Below are 27,734 nucleotides of genomic sequence, written 5' to 3'. Positions count from 1 at the left end.
ATGAGAATGTATCACTAGACGTTTTGCTGCTTCACAGAATTTTGTAGTCCAGCAATGGCAGCAGATGTCAGCGAGCCCAAAGTCCTTTTGAAATTGTCTTTGACATTAATGCAGAGTAGAAAAATTGATTTGTTGAATAGTCTGTTCAACCCCGACTTGGTCTAAATTGAAGAGTGGTGATTGTAGACACATCTGATGTGCGCGTGTGTTTTCGTTGTAGGGAAAACAACTCTTAAAACTACGTTTAGAGAGGCTAAATGTGCTTGCAACCATAATTCAAATAAAAAGTTATATTTTAACCGTGAAAGTTGTTGCGTCATTACTGGCTGAATAGGAAAACACAATTGCTTCACACAAAGCTTTCACCACCGCCCTGGCCCTTTCCCAATTAAAAGTGAAAAAGTGTCTGTCCCACAGGTCAGCAACTGATTCATGACAGCTTAAAACTTGTTAAAACTAAACTAAAACTAATTTCATGTATATAGTAATATACCATTTTGACAATTTTTCACAAGTTATGAATACATTTAATTCAGTCACAATCATTTTGTATTTATTAATACCCTAAAACACCCCTCTCTTTATTTTACTGTGATACATTTTGCGTAGGTTCCAACCACAGTTCTGGTCACCATGAGAGATGGGAGGGAAGAAAGCTACTGCAGGAAATAGACAACAGCAGCACAGTGGAAATGACCATAGAAAATAATTGCACTTCTCCAGGTAAGAGAATAAAAAATAGTTTTGTTTGGCCATTGAAAAAACAATATAGCCTTCCATTGCTCTCTTAAACATGGATTTATGAACTTGGTATCACTTGTATGTTGCTATTTTTAAAAGAGGATGAAAAGAACTGCAATTGTGTCATAATTAATATGTACAAGGCGTGATGGAGTGAGTGGTTAAGATTAAACTGAAAATTGTATCTTCACCTTCAACACAGGACTTTTGGGGCCTCAGAGAAAAATGCTTTTATTAAATTAAACAAAATGGCCACCATCAATCTTGTCACACACTTCTTAGGTCATCTATAAAAGAATCAATGGTCAAAAGTTCAACTTAATTTCTTTCCTTGCTTATTAAAACTGCTCTTTGATCTCTGCTAAATTTAAAGCATCTCTGGTGGCTTCCTGCACTTAACTGCCCTCTGGAGAACTCTAGGACATTTTTATTCCTACTGCGTTCCTTCTGTTCGTATCGCGTAAAATAGGGCATTGCAGCAAATTGCTGAGTCATGGTTAATGTGAGCACTGAAAAGGGCTTTTCACACTGGCCTTAGCAGAATGCTATGCACTGTCGACATACTCATTCATTGTCTATGTTCAAGAATGTTCAATTTGGTGTGACGGCAGAGGGCGCATCCAATAAATGGACTCCTAATAAGAAAAAAATTTGGAGGCATGGTGGAAGTAATGATAGACACGGTAGGTATCCCAGTACCCCGAGCTTTGTGACACAGCAAGGATGATGGCCTACTTCAGCGGACAAAAGCTTCCAGAATACTTCCTGGTGGGGTACGAAGCAACCACTTCCATATATGGAAGCTTGCACGAAGCCGCTGTCATCATGGAATTAATTATAGCAATAATAAGACTCACTCCACTAATATAAGAGATCGGTAAAGGAGGTGAAGAGGTGCCTTTTTTCCACAACACAAATAATGCAAAAAAATGCAACTGCTGAGCTGATTCCAAACTAACTTTTGGCAAGAGGGGTACACCCGGCCGAGATTGGTCATCAGTCAATCACAACCTTCATTAATTTACTTGCATCTTTTTGTAGTGCGGGAGGAAACGGAGAAAATGTATGCATTATTCAAACACCGGCAACACATGTGTAGTACAGACAGACGGAAGTTACGTAGGTCCTAGGGATTCAAACCAGCAACGTTAGCGCTCATCGAGTAAAATAGATTTAAGAAATGTCACAATTCATCAAATCACTAGCGCAAAAGTTTATGCGCTGGTCATTTAGCTTTGTACGGTCCTTATATATCATCCATTTAAAATACTAAAAATGTATTTATGACCATAAAAAAATGGGGTCCATGACCAAACCGCGTTAGACAGAAAGTTGCATAGGATCGAAGTGAGTAAAATCGAGATTTAGGTGTATATAGCATTTTGAAGTACTAAGTGGAGGGTATCCATGACCACGCCCAACATTGTCCATTGATGTCTTCATGCTATGAGAAACAAGCTAATTATAGTTGAAATTTTGTACATATTGTTTTGAATGCAAACTATTGTGTTGCAGGAGCATTGCTGTTTATTATTATTATTTTTTATTAAGTGTTTGTCATTGATGCTCGACAGGCTTGCTCTTTCTTCATACTACTAAACTAATTGAACTGTTGCCCAATCTTGCCAGCCATTTTTACAAGGATGGAATTGTCCCCCAAGCTTTGTGTTGTGGCAGGATTCAGGATGGTGGAAAAACTTATTGATGACTGTTTAAAATTCCTCCTCTCTGGATGCTCAGTCGATCAAAATATAAAAATCAAAGATGCAACAACATCAAGGGAGGGAAAAAAAGTAATCCTTTGCATTTCTGCTTTCAGCAAAACATCATGCCAGTTATGTCCTCACTTATTTGATTGTTTCCAGGTTATTTTTTTTTTATTCTGATAGTCCCTCGACAGCATCATTTATTTCGTCATTTATTTTTTCAGGTAAAGAAAAAACAGAACAGTTCTTAATAAGTTGGTTTAATTAGCGCAGTACGGAAATTGAACACGTCTACACAAAAAAATAACATAAAATCTACGAATCTAATGTCATTTTAAATGTTTGGCATATTGAACATTCTTTGTTTCCTACCTCAGTCTGGCACGTACAGTCAGGTTTTTGTTTTGATTCATTACAGAAAAAGACAATTCAAGCAATTTCCTCTTGTACCGTAATTTTTGGACTAAAAGTCGCTCCGGAATATAGGTCGCATTAGCCATAAAATGCACAATAACGTGAAAAAAAAAACATATATATAAGTCGCTCTGGAGTATAAGTCACATTTTGGGGGGAAATGTATTCGACAAAATCCAACACCAAGAACAGACATGAACGAGCAACAACAGGCTAAACAATAGGTACGCTAACGTGACATAAACACAAACGAAGAGCTGAGAACGGACCTCACGTAACATTCAGAGTAATGAAAAAAAAAAGATTACATAAATAACACGTTTATAAAACCATCGGTGTCACTCCAATTCATTAAATCCATCGATCGTCCTTTGTCAGCAATGGGTGCGCGCCGCTGACGGCGCTTGCACTTCAAAATATTCCACAGGCCCATATAACGATATATAGATTAGATATCAAATAACCATTATATAAGCGATAATATTATCAAACCATCTGTCATCATTAAATCCATCCATCAAATTCCTCGTCCTTTGTCAACAACGCCGCGCGTGCACCCTGACGTCAGCCTCGTCGTTATTCCACAGATCTAGTATATAACCATATTGTAGCGTTAACAAAGTACAAGGAAAGACGCGGGTTCGGTAAACGGCTCTTTATTTAACAAAACAAACTTCCAGGCGTGTGGCGGCGTGGACTTCTATCCACGGAGGTGGAAGAGAGCTCCATAGAATAGGACCGGGCGTGCGTAAAAGCCATGACCGAGCCCCATCCACCGTCCTCGGACAGCCACCCGGACGAGCGCCGGCCCCCGACTTCTATCCACGGAGGTGAAAGAGAGCTCCGTAAAGTCGGACCGGGCGTGCGTAAAAGCTATAATACTTTTTCAAACCTTCTGTCACTCCAAATCCTTAAATCCTTCAAACTCTTCATCCTCCGTGTCACTTAGAAACAAAGCCGCTAATGATGCCGGTAGTACGTGGGGCCCTTCGTCATCTTCGTCATCAATCTTTGTCCTTTTTGTAAACAACCGCCGCGCCACGCCGTGCCGCGCTGCTGACGTCACTTGAAATTCAAATTACAGTAATCCCTTGTTACATCGCGGTTCGTTTATCGCGGTTTCATTTTTTTTTTTTAAACGTTTGAAAAAAATTCACATATAAGTCGCTCCTCATTATAAGTCGCCCCCCCACCCAAACTATGACAAAAAAACGCGACTTATAGTCCGGAAATTACGGTATTTAAGATTGTAAATTGATAGCAGCACCTTAGATACTTGTGTGATATGCCAGAGGGTCGCAGGAACCTTTTTTTTTTATTAGGGGAAGAAAAGAACTGTGAACTTCTCTTTTTTTTTTCTTAACAAACTTACCGTTTTTTTCCGTGTATAATGCGCCCCCATGTATAATACGCACCCTAAAAATGGCATGTTGATGCTGGAAAAAAGCCTGTACCCATGTATAATACGCACCCAATTTAAAAAAAAAAAAAATTAACTTTTTAATTTTTTTTTTTTTTTTTTAAGTCCCAATGATCGTCACACACGCAGGGAGGCAATCTTTATAGTCTTTGGTATGGTCTTAACTAGGCTGTATGTCATTTTTTTTGTTGGCGTTGATTTCTCCGACTGCCCGTAAAGGCACCACCGCGCTCCGTGCGCACATGTGAAAAAGGCGTGCGGACGTGAAAAAGGCGGCTCTGTATGGGAGAGACGTTGAAGAGGAATAAAAACACCCTTGGAAACCAAAACTTGCCCCTCGTCGTGACTCGGAGCCGCAACATATGTTTCGGATTTGTGACAGACAGCAAACGAGCAGGTGATCGAGCAAGCCTTGTCTGATACGAGAGCATTGCGGTCGTATGGAGCGTGTTTGAAGTGAACAGCAGAGACGAAAGGAACAAGGCAAAGTGTTGTGAAATAAAATATTACCTGTAATACGCATTTTGTTATTTGCTGATTGAAACTGCTAATTAAACTGTGAATTGAAACTAACTTTGTCGGTCAGTCCTGTTGTTGGTTTTGTTGTACCATGACTTTCTTAAAAAAAATAATAATAATTTTTTGTACCCATGTATAATGCGCACCCCAGATTTTAGGACAATAAATTAGTTAAATTTTGCGCATTATACACGGAAAAAAACGGTACTTAAAAAAGTTTCAATTATGAACCATGAACTGAACAAGTTCATTTTTCAAATTTCTGAGCTCAACTTTAGAAAATGAACTTTTCCAACATTGCCATCCACACATGTACGAAAACACTTTAATTTCACCTTTCATTAGGATTTTTAAGAGCTATTTATTGCGGTTGCACTTTGGCCATACTACGTCGTTTCTTTTAGTCTTGAACTTAAACACAATGGAAAACAAAAGGTTTATGTAGCCATCTAATGGAACTCTGGGTACTTCCATACAAGTGCTCTCTCCAGGAGTCTTTCAGTGGTCACTGTCCTCCACCTTTTTAAAGTTTTATTCTCCTCAGCCCAGCTCAGTTTTAGGTGAGGAGGCTGGGATGACTTAATCAGGGCTTCTCTGTGACAAATGTGGTGGCTGTGCACCTGGCGGCAAGTTGAACTGTCTGCACGATCTCCTTGTTAAGAATCTTACTGATTGATGGGAGGGTGGTGGCCCCAATATCTGCAGCTGCAGTATGTGTGTGTGCGTGTGTGTGTGTGCGTGCATGTACGTATGTGTGCGCACTCACGTGTGTGTAGGTTTGCTCAATCTTGCTGTCGGCCCATGTTTGATAGTTTCATTCCTTGCAGGAAGACTTATCATTCGTGGGAAAGATTTTGGAATGATGTGCTTGACTTTGTCTCGTCTTTACATGGATTTGACACTTTTCTCAGTTGCTTTCACACATTTCTCAGATCAGAATTGAATTTCTAGCCACTACTTTTATTTAATTTTCACATCACATCATCTAAAAGCAGTTTCTCATTTCTTTGTACAAGTTGCAAATCCTAGGATATATATCTACATATATGACAATGGTTCTTTGTTGAATTGTATCACACGCCACAACATTTTGGCGGTAGTTCATCCTATAAATTAGTTGGATGACTGGGTTAGGGTTAGGGTCATAACGTCAAGCATTTTAATACTTTTCCATTTGACTTTTTTCTGGTTGAATTTTGATATTTTTTCTAATGAAGGGAAATCTGTGAATCATTAGAACAACCGAACCTGAACTAGCTCATGGCAAGTAAAAATAATTGCTGTGATGTGAATGAGAAATTGCAGCCCGAAGGAAGTATGACGATTGCACTGTAATTTCTACATGTCTTACATGTACGATTTTCCCTAAGGAGATTGTTACAGGTACACAGTTCGAATTTTTTTAATTTGTTTTTTTTCCCTTTGTGTTATGCACTGCTCTTTTGTTTCTGTGTTGCAATGAGATGGAACGTCAACAAAGTGAAATATGTATCTTATCCAGTTTCTTGCAATCAATATTCCAAAATGGCTATCAAAACTTCAGTTTATATCAGAACATACCTTCAGATTATGCAAGCAATTTGACTCTTACCCGTACACAACACATTCTTGTCATTCTGACATCACTGTCTTGTTCAGTGACACAAACATTTAATTTTTCGAGATGTAGGCTACTAAAACGTAAATGTAAATGACTTATGCAGGGTGTTTTGCTTTTTGTACAAATTGTTTTGAGAAATGCACTTACTTTTTTACAAATTTCAATTATGAGCTACCACGTGACTGAGAAAAATTAACGAGAAGATGCACTGTACTAAATTGAGATTTCTATTTCATCTAAGTTTCATTTGTATTCCACCCAAAATCACAAACAAAGTGTAGGTGATTATACTGTAGTTGTGTAGATTGAAGGATTTCTGTCTTCAAACTTCTCAGAATGCATGTCTTCTCAGCTGTAAAATAAGACATCATGAATGTGCATGTGAGCAGTTGAGTATTTTTATATACCGTATTTTCCGCACTATAAGGCGCACCTAAAACCCTCCAATTTTCTCAAAAGCCGACAGTGCGCCTTATAATCCGGTGCGCCTTATATATGGACAACGTTTTAAAATGGGCCATTCATTGAATGTGTGCTTTATAATCCGGTGCGCCTTATAGTGCGGAAAATACGGTACATGTTTGCTGTTTGTTTGGGCATGGTGTGTGGATGAAACAGACTGTACAGAGACGTGGGAAAAACAAGAGTCCTTAAATGTCACATTACTCAGCACGGTAACTACTCACGACATGCGATGTGTCAGCTTTCATCATCATCGCCCTCTGAGCATGTTGCAGAACAGGCCCCCAGCACTCCCTCCACATGCACTCAGATTATGTATGAGATGTACACGGGATGCGCTTGTTCAGATTCCCTTGAGTGAACAATGCAACTTTAATCAACTTTTTTAGTATGCTGAGCACCAGCATCCCTTGAGTTGTTTCTTTTATCGTTCTTATTCTTTGCTATTGTTGGCCTGAAACTATTAAAGCCTACGCAGCTTCATCCAATAGATAATGGGTAACCGCTACTTCTGATTGTAACACTGCCATGTTTCATTACTTCCCACCGGTATCTCATTACTGCACCTTGAGTTAGAACTTTCATTAATTGTATGCATGTTTATCAGTTCTAACTGTATAGTTTCCAATTGATGCTACTCAATACAATAGTACAGGAAGATGTGTCGTGTTCCCTCACTGTATTGTGGTTCACCTTTTGTGGCCTTGCTGTTCAATGGATTTTTTCGAGTGTGTCCGTATCATGCTATTTATTCATTTTTTGTTTGATGAACAGTGTAAATGGGAAATGGAGTAAACATATACTGTAGTTCTTTTATCTACACCATAGTGCTCAAAGCGCTTTACAAAGTCTTATCCAGCAATTTACACAGCCATTCATGCCCGCAATGTGTTTAGCAACAGCTCGTGTTTTATCTGTTCCTTTCTGGACTGCCTGATGCACTGACGCATCGATCGATAGATGGATCTTGTTCCAGAAAGAGCGTCGAGAAGCGAAGCCCTCGAAGCAACAGTACATAAAAGCACAAAAACCAACAAAAATACAGTAATCTTGAAGCACAGACTTACGCGGTCCGTATGCATCGTTTGAAGACAAATAATGTGCTCGAAATAAATCAAAATGACAAAATAACACTATTTACGTAAAGACAAAACGTACTTTTCCATGGTAGAAGAGACAAAGTCACTGATGTGCTTCGTGTCCTGAAGTCACATTGTCAGTGATCCCTGGCGATGTTGCTATTTTTGCAATGCTGTGAGGCAGCAGAAGAGTCTTTGAGGAAGTAAGGATAAAGAAGAAGAGCTAAGATGTGAATGTTAGAATACATCGGCTTGCGTGACAAATTCTGAACATGTTCAGCAGAGCATAAAAGCAAAGCAAAGGTGCCACAGAGCACCGGCACTGGGAAAACAAGCCAAACTTAAGTCATGCTACATTTCCAGACAGAGTCCCTTGGTGCCAAACAGTGGCTTCTTCAAATTCCCTGGCAAATTAGACCGGCATGAGATGATGCAGTCAGGCAGGCAAGTGGGCAGGAGGCGGCTCTCATGCCATCATGAAGCAAACTGAAGCAGAATTTAAGACTGCTTAGTTGAGTACTGCATGAACCGACTGTGATGTAGTGAAGAGACTTTAGGTGATTTAGGTGATGGAGAAGGATATATTTGAAATACCACTTTAGTCTGTGAATCTACAGCATGGTGCGTGTCTTTAGTCATATAGCGCCACCATCCCTCCGTCTTCTATACAGCTCATCATCACCATATGCACAGATGTGATGGAACCTTTCTCAGCTTACACGTGCCACTTTTTCATTAGCTCCATATGGCACCACATCCCAAGACCTCTGTTTCTTTTCTATTACAACTACTAAACAGTGCAAGCCTGCGCTGGATAGTACACACTCTCCGCTTATGATGATCTGCCGTAACATTTCATGAGTGGCATTTTTGCAACAATTCAAAATGTGATTTTTTTTTTTTTTTTTTTTTTTTTTTTTTTTTTTTTTTTCTTTCGGTATGGCGCCGTAAGTGGCTGCCTCCCAGCAGTGTTCTCTCTTTTCCTCTTTATTTCTTTCTTTTCTCCTTTTTCTTTCTGTCTTTTTGTCCATTCGGCGATGCTGGTGCCTTCTACCGCACCTCGGTATCTCTTCGGATCGGATATTTTGTATTATTATTTTTTCTTCCTGGGACCGGGATCATCGGTCGAGACCGGCGTAACTCTACGGCGGCTTCCTGCTTATCCGGCCAGTGATGACCGGGTCCCTCGCCTTGGCCTTGCAACCACAACCCCTGTAGGGACTTCCTCGTGCTCGTCGGAACCAACGACTTTCGCCATGCTAGCCCCGTGGTGACCATCTGCACGTGCATCCGACTGGGTGCCCAGGACGCTGCTCACACGTTTGCCTGCTTTGTGATGTTTTTCACCGATTCACGACCACGGTCCATTGGGCGCCGTTGAACTGGACTGCCGTTACACCTGTCTATGGACCCCGTGGAGGCTATTTTGTGTGTTTTGGGGTGTTCTCTTGTATTGAGGGGTGCTGGTTGGCCACAGTTTTATTTTTTTCCTTTGTCTTTTAGCTTTGTTTTGCTTTGATGGCTTTTATCTTGAGCACTTTCTGGCTTTCTTTGTGGCGCCGTTGTGTGGCAGCCTGTGTCTTTTGTATACCCACTCTGTGGTATGAATACTGCTGGGGCCTGAATTTCCCCACCCCTGGGGATCAATAAATATTCAATCAATCAATCAATCAATCAATCAATGATGTGGCCACTTCGCAAAGTACAGCCCATTAAAATCCATTTCTGGGTTAGGGTTAGCTAGCAAGACACAGCCGCCTGCCTACTCAAAGTAAAAAATACAGTATATAAAGTGTGCACATATACATCACATTTACTACGTCAATATATTGTTTTATTCACCTTGCAAAGCACCTCTTGGAGTTGCAACCAAATTTTGTTAGAATGTTAATCATAATTTTACATACTGTAAACTATGATTAGGGTGAGAAGCTCGTCCATCCATGAGGGACTCGGTGTCGAGCCTCTGCTCCTCCATGTCGAGAGGAGCCAGATGAGGTGGCTCGGGCATCTCATTAAGATGCCTCCTGTACGCCTCCCCGGCGAGGTTTTCCGGGCATGTCGCATGTAGCTTTGGATGAAACAGTGCGATCGTGATTTTGTGAGAGGCATGTAAAGCTTGCTGATAGCGCTCATTCCTAATGGAGAGCTCAGAGTCATTCATTTGGCCTCTTGAAATCAATAAAAAACTGCAAATGATTTGGTAAATTTAAATTAATTTAACTACTACCACTAGTAAGGTGTAAATAGCCTTTTTTTTGTGATTTGGTCTGTGAAGGAACATTTTATCACTGTAACAGTGTGAGTGGGAAAGTTTTCACATGACATGCTTATTACATTAAATGACTTGACACGACTTGCTTGAAATTTATTTGGGACTCGACTTGCTTGATTTTCGCTACAGTAACTTTGGATTGGTTAAAACTTGAAAGTGACTTTCTTATTATTTGCACATAAATGACTTGCATATACAAATTTCTGTTTGCAGGTATGTAATATGTGGCGCTACATAAAATATTTAAAACATATGTCACCATAAATTGACACAAGAACAGCAATTGAAAGGCTGTTATTTAATAGAGTTGAAGTCCCTTATTCAGATTTTTGCCAAACCCAAACTCATACACATCCTAACTAGATTTACATCACGTCACTGTTTCCCCCACCAAAAACACAGAACTTTTTGTGATGTATAATACCGTTATGAATGCAAATGAAGACTAAATAGAGACACAATACCTTCTCTTCAACTCTTTGGAATTTTTCTTATTTTTGCAGCTCTACACGAGTTCCCCCGAGACCTGTTCACAAACAAAGAGAGAACAGAAGGAGCAGTGGCCTTGCATGTGTTGTGTGTAAGTTAACCAAACCTCTGTATAATTCACGAGTGCGCTTTTATCAATTTATAAGATCAGTATTTTTACATTTTAAACAATAAATCAGGTAATATGCTAGAATGTTGTTGGCAAGGTCGCTTTGACTATCAAAATTAATTTTAATTTTAATAATAATTATTATTATAGTTTTAAATTGATGTAACATTGCAAAAATACCACAGATTTAGTTTATATTATATATTATAGATTTGCAGTTTGACCATATCTAGTGTTTCAGCTTTTTTCAAACCTTTGTGTGATTGTGGCTTTTGTGTGCTGATGTTTGAGTAGCTGACATTAACAGAGGCTCAAGAAGGGAGAGCAGTGTTCAGAACACTAAATGTCCAACCACATTACTATCATTTTGTTCCCACACACAATAAAATAAATCTATTGTCAATCATTTTAAAATGATTAAACTTAAAAAAAAGACTAATATGTTAATGTGTCTACATTACTTTTTGGAAAAGAAAAACAGACAGTTGAATATTTTAAAGGTTAAAGCAGCTCTCCGAGTGGATTATTTTTTATGTTTAAATTTTTGGGAACAAGATGCAATTTTTTTTTACAAATTTACTAAGGAAATTGATAAGCACTATGAGTGCATTTCTCCCACAGCACTGTAAAACACAGCAAACGGATTTTTAAGTAACTCATATAACATTTTTCCATTAATGCCAGTGCTGATCATGAATTAAATCTAATTTCTTTATTTAGATCAACTTTTACCTTTACTAATGAATAAGGTATTTATTTTTTGTCCGTATGATTTACAAATAGCCATAATCTTACCCTGCTTTTTGAAACATAATTATTCAGTTAGATTATTCATGATCATGTTAAATTGATGATCCCTTTATGCACTGTGCTGCGTGTGCATGAGCTCCCTGTCTTTACCAGCATCAATTACCTCATTTCCTGATTTATTTTTCATGGTGCATATGAAATTCATGTAGCTGTAGGAGCAAGGCTGCATTCATTTTTGTTATTCAATGGATGCATCAAAGAAAAAACAATGTATGGAGAAAGTCACAGGGCTAAAGCAAAATATCAATGAATGAATCAAAATATGTTCACGCCAAAGCCTTTAGACTTGGAATACTTAACACTAAAATCCCGTTTGGCAAAATATTTATGTTTACTGAGAATTAATTTGACCACTTTGTCTTCCCAGACTATTTACATGTTCTGTGCCCTAGCCATGGTCTGTGATGACTACTTTGTCCCCTCCCTGGAGAAGATATGTGAGGTATACCTCTGTGGATAAACAAATCTGTCTGTTGTGTTGATTATGACTTATCTCAATCTTTTTTCATCAGGATTCCCACTAAATTTTAGTAGGTGAGAACCTTTGCATCAAAAAAAGTTCAGGTTGATGAAAAACGGTTGAGGGGGTGGTACACCTACAAAGACACATACAAAACATTCAGCAGAAGTACATTTTGTACAAAGGTGTGCGCCCACCCATTCATCCATACTCTATACAGCTACTGCTCATTAGGATCACAAGTGAACTGTAGCCTATTCCTGCTGACTTTGAATTTGGTCCTGTTAGTATCTTGAGACTGGTCTATGATGAAGGTCATGATCTTGTTTTGGTCTCGACTTCCAAAAGTCATTGAGACCAGCACTCATCTGTCATTCTCTTCAATAATGTAATAAAAATTAGAAATGCCTAGTAACGGCAAATACCTCCAATTCATAACCACTCTTTTTTTATCCCGGGTTTTGCAGCATCTTCATCTCAGTGAGGATGTGGCAGGTGCAACCTTCATGGCCGCAGGCAGCTCAGCTCCTGAGCTCTTCACCTCCATCATTGGTATGAAGACATAGTATCAGCTGGAACGTGACATGTATGACTGTAGCATGTACACTAAATAATTGCATACAATGTAATTATGGTGATCCCTTGCTATTTGACGGTTCCCCTTTCACGGGCTCAGTGCATCGCGTTTTTTAAGAACATTAAATATTGTGGATATTTTAGTGCATTGTAACTTTTTGCGTTTCTTTGCGGCGTTACTTTTTCGCGGGCTTTGTCTGCCCATATAACTGTAGAGCACACTATTGGCCGGTAGAGCAGACAGGACCAATAGGAACATGTTGATCTGATTGGCTTAGAGCTGTCAGAGCAGTTCTAACTCCGCTTTATCTCAGCCTTCCGCAGTCCTACGACGTATCCATTCTTCCACTTTGTTTGCGGAAGCAGAATCAGAAGCATCTCTGATTTGCGTGTTGTTTTGTCACTAACAAGGCGGGACAAACAAATGCAACACTGGCTCTTCCTTTGGGAAAAGGGAAAAGGAGACAAAGAGGGCTGGAATGCCGGCAGAGCAGGACAACGAGGCAAGCTGATGAGCCGGACGATGCAAGCTGGTGAGCCGGTCAGCGAGTGCGCGTCGTGCGTCATCCAAGTAGATCGGCATAGCAAGCTCCTGGTCGGGGACTGGCAGAAGGTCGAGCCAAACAGAGTCCAGAGCAGATCAGAAAAACAGGCTTTGGATATGCCTTTGTGCTGGTCCGTGGGGGTGCGTCAGCCGGCCAGCACGGCGAGAGCAGAGCAGGGCCGTGATATATTTACAGTAGTTTTTTGATGACTTTGTGAGTTTTAGTGAAAGAATGTTTGTAAAAGTCAGTTTAACTTTAAATTGTTTTAAAAATGTTTAAAACTACAATAAAGTGTTTAAAAATACAATAAAGTGTTTAAAAATACAATTATAAAAGTCTTGTGCGAAATCGTAAAAATATTGACTCCACATCACGGATTTTTACCTATCGTCTTGGAACCAATTGTCAGCAATAAACGAGGGATCACTGTATTCGTGTGTCTGTCTCTGTATGTATGTATGTATGTACGCATGTATGTACGTATGTCTGTATGTCTATGTATGTATGTCTGTATGTATGTATGTACGTATGTACGTATGTATGTATGTATGTATGTATGTATGTATGTATGTATGTATGTATGTATGTATGTATGTATGTATGTATGTATGTATGTATGTATGTATGTATGTATGTATGTATGTATGTATGTATGTATGTATGTATGTATGTATGTATGTATGTATGTATGTATGTATGTATGCAGGTGTGCATGTAATTGAGGTCTGTATGTATTGTATCTATCTGGGTATAAACTGTATGTATGAGCACGCGTATGCGTGCATGTTTGTGCATGCACGTGTGTGTGTGTTTTGTGTCTAACTTGGCTCACTTTCTCACTTCAGGAGTGTTTGTTACCAAAGGTGACGTGGGTGTGGGCACAATTGTTGGCTCAGCAGTCTTTAATATACTCTGCATCATTGGCGTCTGTGGCTTCTTTGCAGGACAGGTATGAACTAATAATGGTGCTGATTTGATAGTCAAAACTGTAACTGACCGGGTGGGGGGCTTTGAATTCGGGGTGCACGATATAGACATTTGATTTGAGATTTGATTTGAGATTTGAACACTAAGTGGTAATCATAGTTCATATTAGTTGTATCGCTATTCTATTTTATCAGTTTAACTTTTCAAATGGAATATATAGTAATTCACCTTTTCAGAGATGTTTCATTTATTGAATTATTAATCATTATAAATATTTGGTGCGTTCAATGACCACTCACACAGTCCGAAAACCCAAAAATTGCACCAAAAAATAATGACGAGTATGTGAGGACGTTGCATACAATAATTTATTAGTCTGACTTTTTGTGTGTTTTCTCTGAGGTATTTCTTTAGCAAGTGTAGAAAATTAGAACAGGGTCCCCCTCCCCAAGAAAAGTTAGGTGGTCAAGAATAAAGTGACATTCATTTTTTGTTATAAAGGTTCGAAAAAGTAAAAATAAAAATGATGTTCTGTGTGTTTCACACAGAGCAATAGTGCAAAAAGTGTGACTTGTGGGATAGTCCGGCACGCATTATTTGCTTTTCCATTGATTCCTATTGAAAACATTGCTTCTACTTACAAACCCGATTGTGGAACCAATTAAGTTCGTAAGTAGAGGTATTACTGTATGATTTATACGAGAGTAAATTGATTGCAGATTTGCATCAAGACACACATGTAATTGAGAGCACCCCCTTACTGACACCATCTGAAGTGCAAGGCTGAGCCCTTGCTTTAAAATGAACAGAGTACAAGGATAAGCTCATTGCTCCGGAAAATACAAACACTAGACAGTTATGCAATCCCAGATTGTATATTATGTAATCATCATGAGATAAGGAAGTAGATAGCAAAACATCTGATATAACGGGTTGGAGTGATGTACAGTAAATTCAGCATCTGGTCTATTACATGCACGTTATAGCACAGTGTTATTTGACCTTTCTCGCAATGATGATAATAATAGCCTTCATCTTTATTAACATAATAATAATAGACAAGGTAAGAAGGCAGTCTTATTTATTTGGAACGCTTCATACACAAGACAACTCAGTGCTTAGCATAAGGCAAGACACAACACTTTCCTAACAAAACAGCTAACGACATTTAGAAACAGAGCAAAGAGAACAAAAGTAGCTCACCAAAATTACCAAAGGAACATACACTGACAACATTTAAACACATTGACAGCGCTTTAAAAAATATTTAGTATAGGTATAGGTTTCTAAAATTGCAACAAAACTGTACTGTGAGATTGACTTAAACAGAGACCTTAATCGAAAGTATGTTGGGAGGGCGAGTGCACTTCCCATTCCAAACTATTAATTCACTTCAAATAAGCACATTTTAAGTGGGATTGCATCTGTCAAGTCATTGAATGTTTGAGATAGTATGACTCTTTATTAGGAAATAATTAATAAAGGCGCATGAACAAGGGCCATTTCTAGCTTCCACAAGTCACAGCTCTGCCTCAGTTCAAAACGAACCGTCCAATTGAAGTCGTTTACTTACTTTAAAGTCCATCCTCACTCAAAATGGTATGCGGGATAGATGATAGTTTGTTAACATCATTCGGTGTTCAATCCGTTTTAAAACAACCAGAACCACAATTGTTAAAACCTCATCAGCTGACAGCACTGGAAACCTTCATTTCAAAAGGAGACAGAGATTTTTTATTTCAGCAGTCTAAATGAGCAGCAGCTCTCTGATGTCCTTTTGATGGAGTGCATTCAGAAGACCGTTACAACTGGAGACAAAAGCATGAATGTTTCTCCTGTTCTGCTGAGAGCATGCAACCCTTCTGTCTGGAGATGCTTTTCAAAGGATATTTTAGTGACTGATTGTATAAAATTGCTCAAAGTCAGATCTCAGCACGCCAAACTTTTAAACTTGCTCGTTGTTTTCTAAAGACAGTAAATGTCTTTTCTAACAGCAATCTTCTTTTCCTAATTGCGCAAACAATGACCTAATATCTTGAATTTTGGTTCGTCAAGTTGTTAATATTCTCTAGCCATGATAACCAACATGAACCATTGAAGCATTTGACCAAAATATATATACTAACAGAAGAAAGGATGTCCAAAGACTGACCCTTGAAGGACATCTCATGGCCATTTGATCAGATATAAACATTTCAATGGTCACAAAATAAATGGCTTTACCCCAAGTAGGACCTGAATCATTTTAGGACTGGTCCATTTAATCCCACCCAAATTTCCAACCTGTTTAACGGTATATTATAATCAACTGTGCAGCGTCACAGATTTAATATGGTGGGAGTTTCTGCGGGGCTGAGACTTTTAAAGGAATAAGATGAAAGACTTGCAAAGCACAAAGTTTGCAATTCTTTGACTCTGGCTCTTAGCAGCATTCACACCATAGGTGGCATACAGAGGTAGGAGTGCCACGTTCAAGATGTGACTTTTGACCAATCGCAACATGACGGTTGCTCGGAACACAAAAAGTTCAAGCAGTACTAACACTGCCTCCTCTTTTGAATCTTATTATTAAAAATACAGCACCGTTTATCCGTTATCTGTTTTCTAGTCATGTAGATGTGGTTAAAAAATAAAAAAACAAAAAATAAATACAAAACTGTACTGACTATACAAATGTATTTCTCTCTCCCTACAGGCCGTGAAGCTCTCTCACTGGGCTCTCCTTCGAGATTCTATTTACTATACCTTTTCTATAACAGCCCTTATTGCGGTAAGAGACTCATTTTGGGACCCTCATGCTTCAAATTACATGCATTGGATTTCTAGTGCTCTACAATTTCAGTTTGGTTTAAAGTGTCACAACCGTGCCAGAGCACGGGCTGCCTGCACTTCCCTCGGCCACACCCCTTTCGTTACCGTAATGTCTGTCACCTGGTTCCTCTTGTTACCCTGTGTATTTAAGCCCTGCCCGTGTATTTCTCCCTGTCGGTGTCTACTGTTGTGATCCGTCCCTGTCCGCGCCCAGTGTTCCTGTCGTTTGGTTTTCCACGGTCTGTCTGGAGGCTCACGGTCAGAATTTTATCCTTGTCCAAGTGTCCATGTATCCAAGTGTCCAAGAAGACTTCTGTCTGTTTGCTGGCCGTGAGTCTCTATCCCGTTTGTGTCTTCGTTTCCCCACCTGACTCCCTTCCCCTTCAATAAATCCTAGTCCAAGCTGCATTTGGTCGCCCTGGCTCAACTCATTCCTGACATAAAGATTATGTTTGATCTTGTTTCCTTCTGTTGGGGGGATCCTGGGTTAAATGTCTGAAAAACATCATGTAAAACAAGCACTATACTCACAAAAAGTTCACAAAAAATTGTTGAAATGTGGTCTTCTAAATTTTGCTGTTCAGATATGTTGTGCAAAAAGTACGTAAGTACCTAGTACGTATCTCAGACAAGACACAAAATGTTGTTTATTTATTTATTTGTTTATTTACTTATAGATTTTTGGATTTTTTTCGTACAAAAACACTCGTCGCCCACAAAATGGTTTACAATAACTACATCCCTGAGTCATAGTTTAGGCAAAGGTTCAATCCTGGTGGATGAATGCACCTTTTAAAATCTTGGGGAAACAGAAACCCAGTTGCCATGACTACGGTTCTCTACTAACATACTTCTGACGGAATTTGCTTCAGCTTCGACTACTTCAGAAGAAGAAAAAGAGGTCAAAGTCATGGCAACTTGATTTCAGTTTTCACTACCAGGATTGTACCTTTAGTTACAATGCAACACAAGATTATAGTTAAGGATGGACGTTTGATGAATAAAATGTAATTAATAATATAAACATAATTAATATAAATATTTTATTGATAAAAATGTTAACTTAGTTATTAAGTGGATGATCCGTCTTCCTCTTGTGCTGTAAGAGGCAGAGTGCGGCAGTGCGCTTCACTCACATTAATTTCTGAATGCAGCATATAATTAGCATCTTCAGGTATTCTTCACTTTGTATTTTAGAAAGTAAATTCATTAAGAGTATTTTTTTTTAAAAGAGTAGGAACCTTGTGGGGAATTTGTAATGGAATAATATAAGTGTAAATCATCTTCCCTAAAAAAGCAAAAATAGTCAACCTCTACTGCACGAGTCCTGCCTTTTGCGAGTAAATTCTGGAACGTAAATGGCAACTGTAATGTCTAAGAAAATGTTGAACAGGTAGATATGTATTTCAAAATGTTGCGAGAAGGTCAAATTATGTTCACCTTAGGTTTGTCTTGAAATTTCACTCATTGAACTCCACTGATGTATTATTGATTTTGTTCACGACAGTGTTGGCTTGTGAAAATAAGACATTTCTGACAATACCTAAAGGATCAGACTTTGCATAGTGTTGTCAATTGTAATGAAATAAAGTGTCCAATTTTCTGTGTGCTTCTCTAGTTCATCCATGATGAAAAGGTGTGCTGGTGAGAAAAATAATACACATTTTTGTTTGTTTATTATTTAGCAAATTACTCGTCTGTGATGAAAACTTGACTGGTTGTCGCATATGCTTGTGTCAAGGTGGGAGTCTCTTGTCCTGGTTCTGATGTATGTTATCTACATCCTCATCATGAAGTGAGTCACCTTCGGATGACTTCAATGTCTCAAATAAGCAGTGGGCTCTTTGCACTAATCTCCAGCATTGCTAAACGAATACAGCTTAGTTTTTTCCGGCTTGAAAAATGTTTGTATTGTATAATACAATATAGTAATATAGTATGTTATTCAGCACGTTTTTCACGACTTGCCCAAACTATACCATCACAGATATAAGTTCCCCTCCAAAGCACTAATCAGCAAATTAGAAAACGGTTATGTCTCATATTACTTCCACTAACATGAAGGTATATATTTCAATATAGCTCCTTGCAGTTACGTAAAAGATTAATTGACGCTAGCTTTCCCCCATCTTACTATGTATAGCACAGGTGTCAAACTCAAGGCCCGGGGGCCAAATGTGGCCCGCCACATCATTTTATGTGGCCCGCGAAGACAAATTGTGCATCAAATTTGTGTGTCATTACTAGAATTGCAAATTGTCTTCACTTTTAGTAATATATATATATTTTTTAATATTTGACCAGTTTTTACTCGTCTGATTTGAAAATGAGTTATTTGTCAGTTGGTTTTGTAGACTTTACTGTATATAATATGAGGTGCTCATACATTTATTTGGGTTGATAGTCATAATGGCCATCCGAAAAGCTATGACTACAATGCGGCCTGCGAAAAAAATTAGTTTGACACCCCTAATGTATAGAATCAATTGTCATCATCAGATCCAGCTAATCCTAATTTTAAATTATTTTTATGTCATCTTTTCATAAATGTTTTAGGAAGATGTGCACATTGGGAGACAGCAGTGTTCATGGTATCTGAGTTTCTTTGGGGAGAAAGAAAAAGAGCTATGTTAAGTCTCATTGGCTGTTTACTATTGCCTATGATGAATATATGGCTGTTGGCTATCTATTGCACAAGTGTATATATTTTTTTTAATCCATTTGTCACTATCAGGTTTAACAGCAGGGTCCAGAAATGCCTCAACCGTCCAAACAAGAGCTCAGTAAATCTGGTCAGTGAGTTAACAGGAAGCAGTGATCTGGAAGATGTTACTTATGATGCGACTGCAGCCTCGCTCAACAAAGGTAACAAATTTGTATATTGGTGTGGGTATACAGACAGTCGTTCTGCTGGATGACTTCAATGCTCACGTGGGCACACACACGTACACGCACACCCCCCCCACACACACACGCACTCACAAACACACGCACTCACACATACACACACACACACACGCGGTGGCTTTCATTTTTTTTGCCATGCGTTGAGGCGTGAATGATAGGTTAACGACAAAGATTTCATAACACACAATAATGAACATTTAAACCTCATTAGCTGGCTAATTTACTATTCACGTCCATTTAATTTACAGACACCCACTTTTGAGTTAATATTCACATTAGGTTTCTTTTCTTTTCATGTGTCGTAAAAACTTTATTGATAATGCACTCGTAAGACTGCAGCAGGGTTAGAGAATATTCTTAGAATCGAGTATTTTACAGATTATTTCAATTAATCAATTAATTGGAGACAATTTTATTTGTGTTCAAATGTATGTATTAAAACATCATTTGACTTTGAATTTGACCTTTGAGAACCTGAAATCAGAAGGTTTGAACAATCTTTAGTTAAAAATTGCGCTTAACGATTACTTGACTATTAAAATATGAGCCGATTAATGATCAGTTCGTGGTTGATTAATGGATTCATTTTGAGCCCTCAACACTGCAGTGACACAAAAAGACCGCCAGATGGTAATAAAACATTTGGTTGAGAGTAACTTTGAAAAGAGTCAGTTGTATTATCTTTCTGTCAATGTTATGTCTCATAAATAGTGTTTCTGAAAAATCACTTTTCACTTTAATCTTCTTTTGACACCTGCACGAAGAAACATTTTTTCCTCATTTACATTCACATTCAGTCTGAATGTACCGATTACACAAGCGCGACAAAGCAGGAACGGCAACCCCTGTCTTTAGGGCGGATATGTTTGTGTGTTGAAACTGTCCGCCGGACAGACTGAGAGTTTAGTCTGCACTTGACCCAGATAGGGATTACATGGATGGACGAAAACCCACTTCTATCATTCATCAGTCCGTCCTCATTTTGAACTTTGGTGTCCCTCGTCCTTTGTCTGCAACATGGGCAGGACAAAGGAACCATTCCGTCCTGGGATGGAATGCCTCTTCTGTAGTTTAGTCACCTCCACCTTGTGTCTGACAGTTTAAAATGGTACACATAATTAGCCAAAGGATTTACAAAGTCCTGTTTTTTTTTCAAATTAATCTTGCGTGAGTGTCATACCTGATGGGTAGATGAGTCATTTTCATTGCCTCCACTATGTTTTGAATGTATAGTGGACCCCCACAATTCTCACGGGATAAGGAATGGGCAGGCCTACAAATAGCAAATATATGCATAGAAATGCAGCAAATTATAGTTTCATCAAAAACCCTTTTTTTGTTTAAATAAACTGAAAATACAGTATTAATCCACCGTTGCTGAACTGCAAGTTTGTGCGGGTCCACCAAAACAAATTCTGTGATTATTTTGCCGGTATACTTGAGAATGAAATTCATTATTTGTACAGTCAAACCACATATGAATTTAATTTATTCCGGGACCTACTTCGTATGTTGAAATAGTCGTATGTTTGATCAAATATTCCCATAAGAATACAAATACAATGCAATTAATTTAATTGGTTCCACAGCCAAAAACACAACAATAACTCCTTAATAAATATATATAATAATAATTATATATATATATATATATATATATATATATATATATATATCATTTTCTATTTTTCAGTTGTTTTTTTAATTCAACTTACATAACGTTAACATAACCGTCGCAATATATGACGTTGGCCATCTCACATATGATTGTTTCAGTGATGGTTTTGCCAGCAATCTCCTTGTCCTTGATCCGTATAAGCAAAAGGCGTTCTATCTCCTCCAGGGTAGGGCTGTGACGTTTTAGAGATGAAAGCTTGACCGCTTTGAGGGCTTCCTTCTGCTTAATGATCATCGAAATTGTTGACACGTTTTGACACGTTTTGTTTTAATTGTAAGGAAATCATCACCTTCCTTTTTCACCACGACCACCATTTGCGTTAGCCTTCATGGGACGCTAACTGACATCATCCCGACGTGCCACGGTCTCGCGGGCTAACCATAATGACGTTGTATGTTGGGAATTACTTTGGATATTAAGTCAAATATTTGATCAAATGTCACATTGTATGTTGAAAAATTCACGTTTGATTGTACTTGAATTTCTGCTGAACACTCAGATGACAAATGGTTTTGTTTCACCTCTCCCCAGCGAATCTCCAATATAAACCATCTGTACTGATGGTAGATGAGCTCCTGTCTGTATACCCACACCAACTGACTTTTTCTGAAGCTGGCATGAGGATCATGATCACCAGTCATTTCTCCCCAAGGACCCGCCTAATAATGGCTTCCCGGATGATCATCAGTGAGGTGTTTTTTGTTTGACTTTATTACTCATAACTATTATATAGCACATTATGCTTTTTAGGTGGCTCGGTGATGCAATGGTTAGCACGTCTGCCTCACAGTTAGGGGGGTGCGTGTTCGATTCCACCTCCGACCCTTGCTGTGTGGAGTTTCCATGTTCTCCCCGTGCCCGCGTGGGTTTTCTCCGGGCACTCCGGTTTCCTCCCACGTCCCAAAAACATGCTTGGTAGGCCGATTGAGCACTCCAAATTGCCCCAGGTGTGAGTGCGAGTGCGGATGGTTGTTTGTCTCTGTGTGCCCTGCGATTGGTTGGCAACCGGTTCAGGGTGTCCCCCGCTTACTGCCCGATGACTGCTGGGATAGGCTCCAGCATGCCCGCGACCCCCGTGGGGACAAGCGGAATAGAAAATGGATGGATGGATTACCGTATTTTCAGCACTATTAGGCGCACTTAAAAACTTAAAATTTACTCAAAAAAACACAGTGCGCCTTATAATGCAGAGCACCTTATATATGGATGAATTGATGAATTTGTTGATCCATACTGGTTGTACACAGTGTTCTGCCAAAATGTTTCAGTACGTTTTAGTACGACTAGTAAATTACAAGGTCGCATCGCTTACCAGCATTACGCCAACCGTGGTCAGGGGGCGTCACCGAATAGCTGTTGTACCTGCGAGGCTAATTCATTTCAAAATAGGCTGTTCCGTTAAGGTTTTCGAGTACATTTACGGATCAATATCCAACGGAATCATAAATAAGCAGCACCAATGTGTTAAATCAGTCTTTAGTCGGTTCCGATCACTTTTATGGGAGAGCGTTTGAGAAACGTGATTGTTTACAGGGGGCTGCCACGACACTTTGCTGAGGCTCATGAGAGTCTGCGAGCTGAGGCTCATGGGAGTTTGCGGGTGGCTAATGCTATAATGATAGCTGCTATACGCACGAGGCTATTTCATTTCAAAATAGGCTGCTCCGTTAATGTTTCGAGTAAATTTACGGATTGTTATGGAAGGGAAACCAAGGTAAGCAGTACCAAGGTGTTAGATCGAACTTTAGTCAGTTCCGATCACTTTTATAGGAGATAGTTTGAGAAACGCGATTGTTTACAGAGGGCTCATTGGTTATTGGCCAGTGGATGCATACCGCAACCCTAGTCAACCTCAGTTTGTTGCAGTATAGCTTCTATTTTATGCGCCTTTTAATCCAGTGCGCCCTATATATGAAATAATTTCTAGAATAAAAAATTCAATGAGGGTGCGCCTCATAATCCAGTGCGCCTTTTGGTGCGAAAAATACGGTATGCTTTATAAAAATAAAAATGTTCTGAATGTGCATGGGAAAATGCTTGTACAAGTGCCGTAAATGAACCTTAATGTATCTATTCTCCACCACCTGAGGTGGGAATCGATCGTCTGTCATAGAGTTTTCCGCCCCTGACCCACGTTGGCCCAGCCCGTGCTTTGTGGGCGAGAGCCAATCAGTGATGAGAACATAACTTCCACATCACACACACGCGCACAGAAGCAGACACGCAGCCAAATAAAGAGAAAAAAATAAAGACTACAGACACACGCATACAACGTTACGGTCATTACAGTCTGTGGGACCAAAAAGGGTACAACTCTGTTATAGTTCTAATTTATTTGGCTGCATGTCAGGTGTGTAGCAACTGCGTGTGACGTTGTACCGTTAAATCCGTTCTCAACGGTGTTTGGCTGACTTGTACCGACTGGGCGAGGCTGATATACGGACGGAAACTCAGGTACGGAGGACGATGCCCACTTGTCCACCACTAAGCAAGCCACCCAATATTGGTTGACCGTGACTATGGTTTTAATTTTTCTTCAGACAAATGTACGAGAATTTAATAAACTCATGTTTGTACTCGGGCCGCTACCTTTAACATAGCATGTCCAAATATTGCACAAGTCAAGTGCTCAGTTCAAGGAGGTTTATTGGAATGTTTTATCACTGCCAGAGACAAAGAGTGATCAACACCACTGAGACTCGGGTCAACTGCTTCACAAAGAACACTGATTCGGCAGCCAGTGCCCAGGGAAGGCGGAGCTTACAGAACAAAGCAGCCGAGCAGAGTCTGAAGGGGAGATACATGCCTCAGCAACCGGACTACATGATGGAGAATGAAAATGAGGATAACGAGAATAATGAGAATGATGGAGAGAGAAACGATGGCAATGAAGGCCCGTTGGTGCCTTTTAAAGCTCCAGGTAATGTTCTGAAACAAAGTGGTAATCATTCAGTTTGACCGGTTATGCGAATATTACTACTGACAGTATATACTATCTTCTTATCTTCTGCCCTGCCAGTGGGTCTGTGTAACAAGGTGAAGTGGTTAACCATGTGGCCGTTGTCTTTGCTCCTCTTCTTAACCGTGCCCAACTGTGGCAAGCAGCGTTGGGAGAAATGGTTTATGGTCACCTTTTTCACTGCGACCATCTGGATCGCTGGCCTCTCCTACGTGATGGTGTGGATGGTCAGTCCAGTGTCATGTACCAACATCAGTAACCTCCAAAAACAGGATGCTTCTTGCCGTTGTATTGGCTATAATTTGTTCCAGCATTTTCACAGAAGAACGGCGTTCAGTGACTACCGCTAATGTTTTCAGGTGACTGTGATTGGCTTCACGTTCGGCATCCCTGACGTCATTATGGGAATCACCTTTCTGGCAGCAGGCACCAGTGTCCCAGACTGCATGGCCAGTGTTATAGTTGCAAGACAGGGTACGAGTCCAACCGAGATATGGTCTACATGCGGGCTTCCCCATTGCGGACCATTAAAAATGTTTTGTCGAAAGAATACTTTTCTGAGGTCAATTAAAACTGAAAATGAAGGTTATATAGTGTACATAGGCAAAATACGTATGTATTAAATATGAAGAAAGCAATGGAAAGAAGAGATAAAGATAGCAGACTGGCTCACAGACCGTGACATTGTTGTTCTCCTTGCTGCAGGGCTGGGGGACATGGCCATCTCCAACTCTATAGGCAGTAATGTGTTTGACATCCTGGTGGGCTTGGGCCTGCCGTGGGCACTGCAAACTCTCTGCATAGACTACGGCTCCATTGTGAGTGCTTGTCAGACCACACAGAGAAGATGCTGCCGGACTTTGACCAGAATAGAACACAGCTAAGTTCATAAAGGACGTGACCAATTGTCAGCGGTGACCTTATGCTTTAAAAGAATATTTTCAGTGGTTAAATGACTGAAAGGATCGTAAAATTTTAAGATTACGATGACGTGAAGAAACTGCATTTTGTAGTTATTTGAGGAACACAGTAACTGCAGCTTGCTTTGAATTGCTCTCTTTTGTCTCTTCAGGTGCATCTTAACAGCAGGGGACTCATATTCTCGGTTGGACTCTTACTGGCCTCAGTCTTCTTCACTGTGAGTGCGGTATATATTTTTTTACACCAAGCGGCACTGGAAATGGATGTATGGCTGCAACTGGCCGTGACCCTCGTGAGGATAAGGAGGTCGAAAAATGAGACGAACAGACGAATGAATGAACCATAATATTAGCTATGTTTCTTTCAGATTTGATTTCCAAATCAGTTGATTAATGGATCTGCCTTGTCTTTTTCACATGCAGGTCTTGGGGGTCCATTTGAACAAGTGGACTTTGGACTGGAAATTGGGCTTGGTCTGCCTTATAATGTACGCCATCTTCCTCTGTTTCTCTGTCCTCATCGAGTTCAACGTCTTCATCTTCGTCAACCTTCCCATGTGCAGAGACATCCGCTGACATTGCCGTCCTCTGCTATTTTTTTTTTTCCTCTGGCAAAGGAAGAGGGGGCCTCACTTTTCTCTTGTCGCAAACAATTGTGCCACCAATGATTTATCTTTGGTGGAGTGCACACCGTAGAGTACAGTGGTGTGGTGCATTAAAGTCTCAGCAACGGAGATGGTTGCCATTACTTTTGAAGGCATCAAAACTTTGGATGATATCAAAACTATATCACCACCAACAGTTGGCAAAAAGCTGCTACTGCCTGCCTGACTGAGAAATCACACTTGAAGTTTTAGCTGAATTGTTTGTAAGGAGTCTTGCATAAAACCACATAAACAAGGTTGATCTTTGTAAAAACTAAACGAAAACATCTTTCTCTGTATGTATTCAAACTGGCAGTAGCTGGAATTCTCTTTTGCACAAGTGATCCCATGGCAGGGATCATTTTTAACTTTAGCACAGCACACTGCTTACGTATCCCACTACTGTAATTCACTCCAATGTTTCAACCTTCCTCCCATGTTTTTCTGATGATGGGGCATGGTGTCATCTCCCACTTTGCACTTACACGGGGACTGTAGTTACTTAAAAATCTTGACAAATTTTCAAATTCTAATTCTGTCCAACTTAATGCCCAATCTAAGTGGCATCTCGCGCAGACACTTTATTTACTGGCTATGTGATTCTGTCACTGGCAGGCACTGGACTGAAAAATGCTCTCTCTGTGGGGAAGCTTTCGGAGAGTATTATGTAAAAACGTTGCCTGTTAAAAGTCCAATTTTGTATTGTAAATGTTAGTTTTGTATTTTGGACTGCGTGTGTAAGTGTATATGCGTGTGTGTGTGTTTGTATGCACAAAGAGAAGCCAGCGGCATAATTTACAGGTACATAATCCTAATTTATTTCCAAACTAATTTATTCAAAGATTATGTCCACCACTAGTTTCAGCCCTTGGGTCGTATGGTGAAATTGGTGATGATGATTATGGACCTGATGCACTGTACCTAATATAGAATATGGAGAATCACTTGATGTTTATATTCAAGAATAGAGCTTTGTACTGTTCATGTTTTGTATAACTTGGAAATATTTTGCCACATTCTTATGTACTAAGAGAGAACAAAAATGCATTTTTTCTTATTTTTATTTTTTTTTCAACTAATTCATTTGGAGAGAAATATTGTATGGCAACAGGTAATGAAGCACATCATGTAATATAAGTGTAACCAAAAGTACTGACATTTTATCTTTCACAGATTGTCTCCTCAATTCAGTCTCAGTGATCCAAATTATTTTCATCACTTACGATTTAAGATGTCAATAGAGCAATGCTTGTAGCCATTTTCATTTTCCTGTTTGTGTTTGGGCCTGTTTGTGTTTGGGCCTAATGACATATTTTTGTAAACAGTATTTGTCACATTAAGCATGTCTTCAAACAACATGTGGAAGGTGCCATTGATTCTTAGCCCTAAGGATTTTTAGAAAACAATCTTGCTGAAAAGTTTAGGACATTTGTTAAGTTAGAAGAGCAACCAGTAATGTTAACTGGTTGCACCTCCGCACGTTAATTTCTCTGGCACACCAGAAATGTTCAGAAGAGTTAGAACCCATGTAAACGCTGCTCAGTTTGCCTGCCTCTTTTTCAATATAGAAAATTGCTGGACTCACGTTAATGTATTTTTAGCACTGTTGTTACTGTTCTGTACATTTCAAAGGGATTCTGTACATTTCAAAAGGATGAGCAACTATAAGCAGATGTTGGAATA

General features: G+C 39.4%; 1 protein-coding gene across 1 annotated transcript in view; it reads left to right on the top strand.

The window, feature by feature from the left end:
* The window catches only part of LOC133150891 (sodium/potassium/calcium exchanger 3-like), a 35,408-nt gene extending 8,076 nt beyond the window's left edge, over window positions 1-27,332 (top strand). Inside the window, exons 2-17 of the mRNA XM_061273496.1 lie at window positions 610-723; window positions 10,720-10,796; window positions 11,992-12,066; window positions 12,552-12,636; window positions 14,051-14,154; window positions 16,828-16,902; window positions 18,562-18,587; window positions 18,685-18,738; window positions 19,678-19,808; window positions 22,060-22,220; window positions 24,199-24,448; window positions 24,548-24,714; window positions 24,847-24,961; window positions 25,193-25,305; window positions 25,560-25,625; window positions 25,831-27,332. Coding sequence (XP_061129480.1) covers window positions 610-723; window positions 10,720-10,796; window positions 11,992-12,066; window positions 12,552-12,636; window positions 14,051-14,154; window positions 16,828-16,902; window positions 18,562-18,587; window positions 18,685-18,738; window positions 19,678-19,808; window positions 22,060-22,220; window positions 24,199-24,448; window positions 24,548-24,714; window positions 24,847-24,961; window positions 25,193-25,305; window positions 25,560-25,625; window positions 25,831-25,983 — 1,766 coding nt within the window. The 3' untranslated portion in view covers window positions 25,984-27,332. The remainder of the gene's footprint in view (window positions 1-609; window positions 724-10,719; window positions 10,797-11,991; window positions 12,067-12,551; window positions 12,637-14,050; window positions 14,155-16,827; window positions 16,903-18,561; window positions 18,588-18,684; window positions 18,739-19,677; window positions 19,809-22,059; window positions 22,221-24,198; window positions 24,449-24,547; window positions 24,715-24,846; window positions 24,962-25,192; window positions 25,306-25,559; window positions 25,626-25,830) is intronic.
* Window positions 27,333-27,734: the final 402 nt, after the last annotated feature.

This window comes from Syngnathus typhle, linkage group LG3 (assembly GCF_033458585.1).
Source record: "Syngnathus typhle isolate RoL2023-S1 ecotype Sweden linkage group LG3, RoL_Styp_1.0, whole genome shotgun sequence".
In the NCBI taxonomy this organism is placed as follows: Eukaryota; Metazoa; Chordata; class Actinopteri; order Syngnathiformes; family Syngnathidae; genus Syngnathus; species Syngnathus typhle.
This window is presented reverse-complemented; position numbering and strand designations above follow the sequence as displayed.